This window comes from Meriones unguiculatus, chromosome 4, assembly GCF_030254825.1.
Source record: "Meriones unguiculatus strain TT.TT164.6M chromosome 4, Bangor_MerUng_6.1, whole genome shotgun sequence".
Classification (NCBI taxonomy): Eukaryota; Metazoa; Chordata; class Mammalia; order Rodentia; family Muridae; genus Meriones; species Meriones unguiculatus.
Genome location: NC_083352.1, coordinates 54,944,934 through 54,957,914, shown reverse-complemented (window position 1 = coordinate 54,957,914; position 12,981 = coordinate 54,944,934). Strand labels below are relative to the sequence as shown.

The window sequence follows — 12,981 nt, the reverse complement described above, 5'->3', positions numbered from 1 at the left end:
GAATTTACCTCAAAAATCGAAGAATCCTTCTTTTCAAATTCAACACTGACCTATTTGTCTTGAAATTCTAATCTGGATCATGAAGTAGGATATATTAGCTATGAAACTGTTACCTTGGCCACAAGGAGAAAGTCTCAGGTGGGCCTATCATCTGTAATAATCTTAACAGTTGCCACTGTGAATGCTTTCCAAGGTCAATATAATTTACTTATGCAATCCAACCTTGCTCAAGGTGACAAAGCTATTCTTCCTTTACCAAAAGAAAGAAAACTATTGACTTCCATTTCAGTACTTCCAGCTTCATATTTTTGTTGTATTATCGCCAACAAATAACCAGGACAACTTGGAATTGTTAAGTGTGGGAGGGTTAGGGTCATTTTTAGAACAGTCCAGAAGCGATATGTCCTACAATGAATGAAACAATATAGTTAACTGAGAAGGAATTATTCCTATATATCTAGAAATGCAAGAATCCTCAGAGAGTGTAAGTAGATAAAGCAGAATCACATTAGGATCCTATGCTTACTTTTGTTTAGCATACCAAAAATAATAAGAGTGTAGACCAAACACTGTGCCCAGAGGTCAGCCAGGAGAAAAAAAACTGAAACATCATCTCAGGAATGGTACTGTTAGAATATTAAATATTAGACATGAGTCTACATAACCTTTTTCCCCCTCATTGTGAACGCTGCCAAGGAGAAGGCTGAAAGGAGATGACATTTTTCTCTTGAACTACTATATCTGGGGACCAAATGTCCTGCTTCACTGAGCACAACTAAAGAAATGAAAAGAACCAGAGTCAGAATTCTTACCAGCTTGATAAATTAAGAATGGATAGCCAGCTGGCGAAGAATATGCTAGGTCTATTAGAGATGCCCAGATCCTACCTTCTATTGGAGATGCTTACTGTAAAATTCAAACAAAACAGCATGGTCAGTCCAGAAAGCCTAAAACACGGGGTGTATTAGTCTCTAGGACCAGAAATAGCAATGCTATGACTTGAAAATGTTCAAGCTGTGGGTTACTCCAAAGACGGAATCAAATCTGCCAGGAGTGCAGGGCAATGCTCTGTGAGATGAGTTCCTTTCTGTGGAAAGAAAAAAAAAAATCAGATTAAATTTAACAGATATCCTAAGATTGGAAGCACTGGCAACCTTGGTGTGTAAGATACTGAGAAGTTCACTAAACATCTGGTTTATGACGAGATGTGTTTTGCGATGTCCGGTTTGCTGGGAAGGGAAGGGAAGGGAAGGGAAGGGAAGGGAAGGGAAGGGAAGGGAAGGGAAGGGAAGGGAAGGGAAGGGAAGGGAAGGGAAGGGAAGGGAAGGAACTGGTGTCTCACTACCCTCATGCCCATGATGGCTTAAGAGACTTCCACTAGGTCCCACCTTTAAAGCTTCCATAACCTTCCAATAGACATATAGTAGGAACTAAACATTTAACACATGATCCTCCAAGGGACATTCTAAGTCCAAACTGTATCAACTTCAATATGCTGTGTTTCTCTAGAGGACCAAACTGTTATTCCCATCGAACAATGAACAGCCCCATTAGACACAGAAGCATTAAATAAAATGTGTGTGGGATACAGCTATTTGGAAGAATATTCTCTATCTGTAGCAAAGTAACACAACAACTTGCACATAAATTGTTCACTTATCTTCACAAATAAGCACAAGTATATTTTTATGCAGGGGCCTCATGGCAAATAGAATTGATGGACTTTTGCTTTCACTGTATGTGCTCGCCTTTTGAGTATTTCAATGATAGGCTTTATTTTTATGCTTAATGAGGAAAAGGCACATAAATTAGAAGCATATGTAAGTGTTCCCCAGAGTATATTCAAACAAGAAAAGCATCATACTTCCACTTCTGACCCCCATTTTATCCATAAGAAGATGTGAATAAGAGAAATCACATATGAGAAAATGTTTTATTTTTAATTTAACCAGAGTGGTCAGAATGGTTTCGGCAGTGGGACAGAACAGCTCAATTTGAAAAGCAAGTACTCATTAGCTTAATGGAAGGCCAAGCTGTGATTCTGCAGCCTGCTTCAGGGCAAGGCTTCAGAAAATAGGAAATCAGAGGCGTTGAGACTAGGGAAAGTCACACTCCAAAGGTTGCATGGAAGAAGTTATTTATATAGCTCCAAGTGCGAATTTAGGAAGTCTAATTAGGAAGTCAACTTGAATGTTCCTCTTTGAACTTTCAAAGTATACTTATTTAAACATACAATTCAATATTTATTTTCCCTGCTGAAGGCGCAATCTCCTTCCTGGTGCCCTGATAATGATATGCTATTCCCACATCTATAGGCCTCACCCTGCTGTGCCCTGAGCCTTGGTTATTTCCCCTGATATCTGCAGTCTCTACTCAAGGGAAGCTGCTGGGAATAGAGATTGCTTTCCATGCTTATTTTCAAACTACTCAAGAATGACTACAAACAAATAATTGTTGAATTACATGTTCTCCTATCCATTCATTTGCTCATTTTGTTATTATTGTACAAGTGCTTAGTAGTTAGCAGGCACAACTCCATGAGCTCATGAAGGAACAATGGAGAAAGCTGGGCAAAGCTCTGCCATGATGGAACCACATCCTGCCTTGGTGAGAAGGGACATTAATTGGTAAAATATGTCAGTTTAAAGACAAAAGGTCCTATGGAATGGAATGGAGACAAAGTCAGGTGAGAAACGCAGGAAGTGCTGGGGGCTTGTATGGCTAGGAAGCTATATAGTTTCTGTTTTTGTTTTTCTTTGGGTTTTTGTGGGGTTTTTTTATGAGAAGACTGAAGTGTGAGAAAACATTGGGGAAACACATGAAAGAATGAAGGTCAAAGTCAAGCATCAGAGTTGATCTGCTGTTTCAGAAGCAGGGAGAAGTCCATTATAGGTAGAGTGGACCAACCAGGAGCAAGGACGAGAACCATAAGGGCCAAGAAGTGATCAGAATGTACCAGGACTTTTGTCAACCCTGGTTAGAATTTATGGTTAAGTTTACATGCATTAACATACCCAGCACCCACTTTCTTCAGAGATAAACTATGCAGATGAATGACAATGTTTATGTTGGAGTGGGCAACATTTAAGGCAGAAGAGTGATTATTCTGATATGAGGGTTTTTTTGGGGGGGAGGGGATGTTACCCTCAGATTTTTACAGAGAATGGAGGGAATAAGCACAGAACCAAAGCTCATTAGATGGTTGCTCTGTTGTTGTAGAAGAGGCAAGATGATTGCCTGTTCAAGGCTTGCAGAGGAAGCAGCAAGAGTTGAGTTGGCCAGCTCTAGAATTGCGAGCACATGCTGCTTACCAAGGACAGGGGCTGAGCAGAGCATTGGGTGAATTCATTGCATGAACATCACAGGCCGACCACGCTTGCTCCAATCAAGAAACTGAGAGTCACTAAGCAATGGGAACTTCTCATCTCCCTTGTATTCTTATAGAATCGCCATAAATGGAACCCACAGAGCATAAGTACACTTCTAAGAAACAGGAACGAGAGACAGTACTGACAACAGGGCATGGGGAACATAGCAGAAACGAAGGATAACAGACAAAACTCTGAGCTGTGGGTGTCATAGAGAGAGACTGGGAAGATGGAGACCATGCTGCAGTGCCATTTTGTTTATCTCTGATTTCTACTGATTTGCAAGTGTTGTTCAGTAATTTGGAGGGAATGACATCTTTGGAGTACATTTTGGAGTGTTAAAAGTATTTTTAAGCATTTTCCCTATGTCTCATAAAATTATACTAATCCTGTGAGGAGGGCTGTTGTTTCCTTTACTCAGAGGTGTGAAAATACAAAGAAATTTAGTAATATTCCTCTAATTATTCCAGTAACTTACACAAGATTGGAAACTATAACACTGTGATAGTCAAGGGTATCTAATATGGCTTCTTTCACTAAACTGTTATTTAACTTATTTTTATGTTTTTATAATTATCATTTATTGCAATTTCTTCTATTTGTATCCTGACTGTAGCCCACTCCCTTATCTCCTCCCAGTCCCATCCTTTCTCCCTCTTCTCCCCCTATGCCCCTCCCCTAGTCCACTGATAGACGAGGACCTCCTCTCCTTCTCTCTGACCCTAGCCTAACAGATCTCATCAGGGTTGGCTGCATCATCTTGTCTGTGGCCTGGCTACATTGTCTTCCTCTGTCGACTGGCAAGGCTGCACCCACTCTAGAAGGGAGGTGATCAGAGAGCCTGCCAACTTAATTTTTAAAAACAAATTTGCTATAGAACTCTTGTTCTCTCTCTCTCTCTCTCTCTCTCTCTCTCTCTCTTTCTCATACTCAGACACAGAGTACAAAGTAAAATAGATATCACCATCTAGTGGCAATCCTAACCTCAGGTTTTAGTGAAATACATATTCAATATTTGTCTAGAATTGGTATAATGTCTTTAAAAAAACTCAGATGTTATATACGTATGGGATGAGAACAGTGATCAAACAAATGTACCTAAAGATTTAATCAAAGACTTAAAATGCTCAAATTATCTTCCACTTAAATAGAACGTTTATTCTTTGCACATAATAAAAAAAACATTTCTCTTTTCACACTCATTTATTTATGTATTTATTTACTCTTTTATTTTTATGGAATCATTTATATATTATGTATGTTCTACAAACATGTTGTATACACATTATCATATAGCTAAATGCTGAGTTTAGGAATTTTTGAGACAATTCATGTGTTTATAAACACTGGAAAAAATACATGCATGAAGTTTTATCACACTTTGTGAGGGGTCTAATAACTCCGAAGTCTCCAAGAGACCCTCAGAGGGCCCTAATCTGTTTGACTAATCTGACTCCATGACAAGCTTTATTTATTTAATTATTTTTTTATTTATTACAATTTATTCACTTTGTATCCCAGCTGTAGCCCCCTCCCTTGTCTCCTCCCAATCCCATCCTCCCTCCCTCATCTCCTCCTATGCCCCTCCCTCAGTCCACTGATAAGGGAGGTCCTCCTCCCCTTCCCTCTGACCCTAGCCTATCAGGTCTTATCAGGACTGGCTGCATGGTCTTCTTCTGTGGCCTGGTAAGGCTGCTCTCCACTCAGGGGGAGGTGATCAAAGAGCCAGCCACTGAGTTCATTTCAGACACAGCCCCTGTTCCTCTTCCTAGGAAACCCACTTGGAGACTGAGCTGCTGTAATGGGCTACATCTGTGGGGGGATTCTAGGTTATCTCCATGCATGGAAAGTTAGGAATAGTGCTACCTCAAGATCCAGCTATACCACTCTTAGGCATATATCCAGAAGATCCCCCACCATTCAATAAGGACTTTTGCTCAACTATGTTCACAGCAGCTTTATTTGTAATAGCCAGAATCTGGAAACAACACAGTTGTCCCTCAACGGAGGCATGGATACAGAAAGTGTGGTACATCTACACAATGGAATACTACTCAGCAGTTGAAAACAAGGAAAGCATGAAATTTGCAGGCAAATGGTGGGATCTAGAAAAGATCCTGAGTGATATATCCCAGAAGCAGAAAGACACATATAGCATATACTCACTTATAAGTGGATATTAGACATAGAATATGGATAAACATACTAAAATCTGTACACCTAAAGAAGCTAAGCAAGAAGGAAGACCCTAGGTAAGATGATCAATCCTCAGAAAGGCAAACGGGATGGAAATTGGAAGAGGGAGAAAACGGAGAACAGAACAGGAGCCTACCACAGAGGGCCTTTAAAAGACTCTACCCAGCAGGGTATCAAAGCAGATTCTGAGACTCATTGCCAAGCTTTGGGCAGAGTTCAGGGAATCTTATGAAAGAAGGGGGAGATGAAAGACCTGAAGCAAACAGGAGAACCAAAAATCTGGGTCTTTTCTGAGACAGGCTTTATTTTCAACTTTGCGTAACTAAGTCTGAGTTTCTATTTCTCAGAACATGGAAAAACCATTTCTGGAAAACCCATAGCTCTCAGGCAGCCATTCAGTTTAAATTTTTAACACATGGTCTTGAGCTAAGTATAATGATTCAGCAAACCTGAGGAAAAGTCCTTAGCAACTATGGAAAGTTCCTAAATGTTTAGCTAATCCTAAATCCCACCCTCCACCACACCTCCTGAGTCCCTACTAACTAATCAAATGAGAGGTTACCTCACTTCTTCTGGAAAGCCCCAGTTGCCTTTAAATTGGGCCCAGGTGCTCACTGCCTGTTTCCATTCTAAGAATGGTGGTCCTTACATGCTGGAAATTTTCTACAGAATAAATGTTCCTTGCATTGCATACTATTCGAGTCTGGGGTCTTTTCTAAGTGATTCTCAGACCCTAACACTTGATAAAGTTTTTTATACCCTGATTGTTTTATATATAGTAAGTTCAAAATTATTGGGATATTAAAGAAGGAATCGATTTAGGATTAGAAAAAGGCTGGCGGGTCAGGAGCCAATTCAAGCGCCAAACCTTTGCATCAGCTGTTTAAGCATTGCTACCTTGTTATAATGACATATTAAGTATGTGTATGTACACTCACATTTTCAATGTGCTGTACCATCTACAAGCAAACACAGTCTACTCCTTTGCAAGACATATGCTGTGTTCACTATCTAGGCTGCCTGGACCTTACACACCATTACAAAACAGACTGGCTAGGCATGGTGGCACACACCTGCTGTCACAGCATTCAGGAGACTGGGGCAGGTGGATAGTGAATTCATGGCCAGCCTAGGCTATACAGTGAGACTGTCTTAGAATACTACAAAAAGATCATATCCAGGCACTGTCTTTTATTCCTCACCTATTCAGTGTGCTGCTTACAGCTAATTAGAGTACTGATGTAGTGAGCTCATTCTGGAAAACAGCAGCAATAAATAGTTGTTACTTGAAGCCTCACACTATAGTGCTCAGATTCCCATTTTTCAGGGCCGATCCTCTGTACACATGAATACAGGTTGGAATAAGCTACGTCTGAGTCTCCATAAACATCTAGATTTCAAACCAACTTGATACGGACTTAAAGTTAACTTGGTCATTTTCTGAGCACATTCTATTTTACCCCAGCCAGTGTCTTCCTGCTCTTCAAGTTCACCTGTTTTGAAATCTTGGCCTTGTAAATAAAGTTTGACCAATTTGAATTTCTCCAAATAGAGTTTATTATTCCTTAGTAATAGTGCAAACTACTAAATATTATTTCACACTTTTATGTAGAACTAGATATACTTCACACATTTTTAGCAAAACACAATAAACTTTAAATATCTTCAACTGTCCTGATAAACCTACATAAATGTAATTTAGCATAAATTTAAATTTCTTAGTATATCAGAAAAATAGAAAGTATAAGTTTAATATTTTGTAGCTATGTTCCAAGAACTAAAATCTAGCAAGTATGTACTCTTTTAAGTAACATTCACTATTTTAGGTAGTGTGACTGTTATTTGAGAAATGTGTAAGATTAATCAATTTATGTAAGCTTTTCATCCATAAAATAACAAGTAACCCTGCTTAAAAAAAAAAAAGACTTTGATAATGAGAAAAGAAAGAAAAACATTTTATTTAAGGATTGATTGTTCAATAGTTCCATCCAGAAAAACCAAAGACTCCAAACTAAAATGTTTTCAGGTTCAATGTTTACTTTCATAAGGAAACCAAAAGAATCACGAGGGTTGAGGATTACAGAAAGAAATAGCCCCTGTACTGATGTGACCAATACTTCCACATGCTCTGTCATTCATGGATGTGATTAAATCAGATATTTCAAGCCCTCAAATCCATTGTCTAGTGCAGCCCGAGGGATACGTTTGTGAATCAAAACCACACTTACTGCCTGATGAAATAAAAAGACATTTTCATAAAAGACTCCTAACAGTCATATTTCTCTTGTAACTTTGGTGAGTGTTTCAATTTTCATGTTTACTTCTTCCCGCATAGGACCTGATTGCAGATCTGAAGGAGCAACTTTCATCTCACTTCAAAGAAGTGATGGTGGGCCTGATGTACCCTCCACCATCTTACGATGCTCATGAACTCTGGCATGCCATGAAGGTAGTGAATGACCCAATAATATACCGGCATCAGATACAGGCAGATCCAATAATATACCTCTAACAAGGACAGGCTCAGTTTTCAACAAAGAATAGACATTCCCATTCGACAAAGGAGAGATGTTCCTGCACAATCAGAGAGACATCACGGAAACATGGAAAAAGTGTGCTAAAAGGAGGCTTTCTGAGAACAGTGAGGCTTTGAGTCAAGTGGCTGGGACCGGGCTGTTCTTTGGTTGTAGACTCCGACATTCTCAGTCACCTTCAAGCTCAATTCCAACAAGAGTGAGTGAGTTAGCTTCCAGTGCTGTTCAGATTAGTCTCTTTTCCAAACATGCCCTCCATACTGAGGAAGATGTGTTTAAAGTCATGAGAATTTATTAAATCCATTTGTAATCATTTGTCTCAGAACGAAAATAAAATACTGAATCAGACTATTGGTCCAAATAAAAGTATCTTCATATTTCTCTCTGATTTTTAGGGAGCAGGCACCGATGAGAATTGCCTCATTGAAATATTAGCTTCAAGAACAAATGGGGAGATTTTCCAGTTGCGAGAAGCCTACTGTTTACGTAAGGAATACATAAATAAGTATATATAATGAACTTGCTTTTCAAATAACAACTAAACATATTCCATCCCATGTATTTTAAATAGTTTTAAGGTACTGTTCTGGTTTATTTCTCTGTTGCTTTGGTAAAACACTGACCAAAAGCAAGTGAAAAGGGGAAATTTACTTGACCTACAAGTTACAGTCCATCACTTAATAGAAGTCCATACAGGAACTCAAATGGAAACCTTGAGTTGGGAGCTGAAGGAGAGCTTATGGAGAAACACTATTTACCAACTCGCTTGCCCTGCCTTGCTCAGTTACTCTTCTTGTCCAGCCAAGTCACACCTGCCCAGAGAAGGAACTGCCCACAATAGACTTCACCCTTCTACCCCAAGTAGCAAACAAGAAAACTCCACTTCAGTCATGCCCACACACCAGAATGAAAGAATCAGTTCTTTTTATGCTTTCCCCTCTTCCCAGATATGTCAGGATGACAGCTGAGATTAGCCATGGCAAGCACTCTTACATTACAACTATAACTCCCCAGAGGTTTTGGCATCCTGTAGTAGATGGGGGGATGGGGAAGTTGATAAACTGGTACACTGTCACACCTATATTGGAGGACTTAGTTCTGATAATCCGCTGCACAGTACAGTGAGGAGAAATAATAAAAATGTATTTTATACCTCAATGTAGCTGACAGAGAGGAGTGGTGGTATCAAAAGAGTATTGAAAAATGGTAGATAGTGTTACACAACGTGCTCATGGATTGAAACATTACATTGTACCAGAGATACAACAATTATATATTGATCATACGACTAAAACATGGAAGACAACTAACATAATGAAGCAATATGACTCACTCAAAACCCATTTGTTCATTAAATAAAACTGATGATTATCACACTGAAAATGAAATAATTCCCCAGAAAATCAAGCACATTTTGCTCAAGTGTGATTACCAATGCAATACAGATGCAGGAAGTGCCCAGAATCTTGATTCAGGATTATTTTGTTCTTTACCCAAGAGACACTTGATTATAAACAAAATACAGAAACAATGGCCATTACTCAACAAAACCATCTCTCTACTTTGCATAAATGTCATCATCCCAACAAGTTACCAAAATCAAAGTTTTTTTCACATTTTAAGATAAAAATTACTTTCATATCAAAAATGGTGTAATGCCTTGATTTCCAACCAGTTGTGTATTGTGGAAATTGATTGGTCCTCACAGTCACTTTTAATGCTTCTGAACAAAATCAAATGAAACACTGAAATGACTTGGAACATTTGGGGAAATGCTTAGACTAGCCAACAGTCTACAGCATGGAATAAATAACTCTGGCCTACAGAATGAGATTTCCAATGTTCATTTCGATGTTGGCTCAAAATTATCTGTTTAGTAAGACAGACCTAGGTTGATATTACTATTATTATACAGGTAGATTAACATAATTTATGATACAAAAAAACAGCCAATTGATTGATGGCTTCCTCATACTTAACATTCACTAGCATTAGCTTTGTAAAGCCCACTGATAGGAGGTTCTGTAATAGCCATGCTTTTAACATGAGTATTTTATTGCCCAGAATACAACAATAACCTTCAAGAGGACATTTATTCAGAAACTTCGGGACACTTCAGAGATACTCTCATGAACTTGATCCAGGTATGACACTGCAAAACCATGCCATTTTACACTTTTAAATATGGACACTATAAAGTCCAGTATATTATAGTCCGTGCCTCATGCTATATAATAACATTTACTATCAGCCAAGTTTGAGTCACTTAATTTAAAACTTGACTTACATATGTTATAAGGATGAATGTGTACCATCTCTGTATTAAAACATTCTAATTCTACCATATTCCAAATTATTATAGATGTATATAAATGATCATTTAAAAACTTAAAACTTTATATTGTATAACTTAAATTAGAAATATACTCCAGCTTTTATCATTGCAATTAAAAAAATTATTTTTATGTGTATGTGTGTTTTGTCTGCACGTATACCTGTGTGCCACATGCATGCCTGGTGCCAACCAGTGTCAGAAGAAGGCATAACATTCCCTAAAACTAGGATTACAGATGGTTGTGACCCACCGCATGGATTCTGGGAATTGAACTGAAGCCCTTGGGGAAAAAGCCAGTGCTCTTAACCACTGAGCTATCTCTCCAGCCTTTATTTTATTTTTTAACTACTACATGAGTTGGAGATATGCTAGGTTTCCTAGGCTGCTACTCTCCATTTAGGGTATTGTGGTAAGTGACTGAGTTTCTCATCTGATGCAATAAATCATATAGTACAAATATCCTTATAAGTGAATTTATTCTTTACAAATAAAGAAGCAAACAATCAAAAATACGGGATTTGACATGTGTATGTGTGTGCAACGGTTTTCCAAGAAGCCAGTACATTGAAATGCAGAACTGAATGAGCTCCCATTGTGCTTTCCTGACAGGAAAAGATCTCAATGCTGCCTACACATGTTCCATTAAACTATACATCACCAAAGAGGAACCTTACTTCTAATAAAAACTATATTTTGTCACTTATCTTCTTTTTCTATAATGACTAAATTATATATAATTATTTCTATACAATTAACATTTCTCAAAAACATTCCACATGTTAGTATTGTAGTAAGAGTAATATTTTAACATATAATTACCTTTTAGTTTATGTCTGCTTTAGAATGTTCCTGTCATCCTATTGAGGAAAGGCATTCAGGAATTCAAGTGGAGTCAGTGTTCTGCACTTAAATAGTAAAAGTACAAAACCTCAGAGGTTCAGAAGATATCTTAAGTGTTGAGGCCTTTTTTTGTTTTTTTCATTTTATGAAGTGCATTACAGTGTATATGCTTCAGTATGTATGGGCTCTCTCTCCCCCCACCTCTCTCTCTCTCTCTCTCTCTCTCTCTCTCTCTGTGTGTGTGTGTGTGTGTGTGTGTGTGTGTGTGTGTGTTATGGTGTGTGTCTAAAGTAAAATATAAAATAATCATTTCTAAATTTACAAAGCTTTCCTTTATACAACAAAAACATAGCTCATAAACTAGAAAAACAGATTGGCTAAAGTCATAGAAACAAAAATCTGCATTAAAAGCCATAGAATTCCATATATGATAATGTGGAGTGAAGAAAAGAATATACTACTACCACTACTATTTCTAAAACTATGTGTGATGTGGGGGAAATGTACCATGGAGGTCAGAGGACAACTTTATGAAGTTATTTTTCTCCTTCCATCTCTACTTGGGCTCCTGAGGTTAAACTCAGGGTTTCAAGCTTGCATAGCAAGTGCTTTTTTTTACACACTGAGCCATCCTGAGAATCCTCTTGTCCAGATCTGTGTCAAATATATTCTGTTACTTTATTTCGCACCCTCTCTTCCTGAGGACCATTCTTCTCTACCTCGTTTCCCTTTCTAGCTTCATCTCTCTCTCTCTTTTCTCTCTCTCTCATGCACATGCACACACACTCATATGTGCATATCTGTGCACATGCACATACACACAGAGTTTCTTCACTTTTGCTGAAGTTATTGTGGTTTCACAAGCAAAGAAGTTAATATGAATTATTTCTACCTTATCTAAGAATGATTCATATGCCTAAAAAAGAGCTAAAAGGAAAAATGACTTTTATTAATTAATTGTTCCTTTGAAACAATGACAATGTGAGTCTTTATTCATTATTTATTTTAGATTTAAGTATTTTTTTTCCTTTTGAGATTATAACGACATCATTTCTCTCTTCCCTTTCCTCCCTCCAAACCTTCCCATATACTCCTCCTTGCTCTCCTTTAAGCTCATGACCACTTTTTACGTTAGTTATTGCTACATGCTTCTGTCTGTATGGATACGTATGTTCATATATATTCCTAAATATAACCAGCTCTGTCTGAAAACTACAACTTCACCTTTCCACCTTCTCTTCCATTGATATTCAACTCTGCATCTCTTTTTGGATGTACTGGCATGTTCAAAGACAGTAGATGTGGTTTTCTTTAGTGAACGTTTATTGTACTAAAAATTTCATACTGTAATTCCTACAAATTTTATATTTTTAACTAAAGGCTGAATAAATATAAGCTACATATATAAGAACAAACCAATAATTTCATTCATTTGCAATCAGAAAGGATCTTGGCTTCTTTAGATCCCTTTTCGTGTGCACATTTTTTTCTAAGTTATTGTCAAATTTTCAGTTCCAAGTAGAGACAGGTTGAAAGAGGGCAACAGAAGATGCTTTGAATGTGCCATGATGATAACATTACTTCATATACCAACCTAAAATTTTTCCTTTATAAAGGCATGAAATAGAGAAACAGTTTTTTGGGGAAACTTCTAACAAAGCCAAATGTTAGTGACTTCACACTGGGGAAGACTGTTAGTGACCGACTA

General features: G+C 37.9%; 1 protein-coding gene across 2 annotated transcripts in view; it reads left to right on the top strand.

The window, feature by feature from the left end:
- Anxa10 (annexin A10) overlaps window positions 1–12,981 on the top strand; it is a 72,407-nt gene that overhangs the window by 39,363 nt on the left and 20,063 nt on the right. For both annotated transcript variants that reach the window (XM_060381285.1, XM_060381284.1), the window contains exons 4-6: window positions 7,900–8,013; window positions 8,494–8,584; window positions 10,163–10,242. In XM_060381285.1, the coding sequence (XP_060237268.1) occupies window positions 7,900–8,013; window positions 8,494–8,584; window positions 10,163–10,242 (285 nt within the window). The remainder of the gene's footprint in view (window positions 1–7,899; window positions 8,014–8,493; window positions 8,585–10,162; window positions 10,243–12,981) is intronic.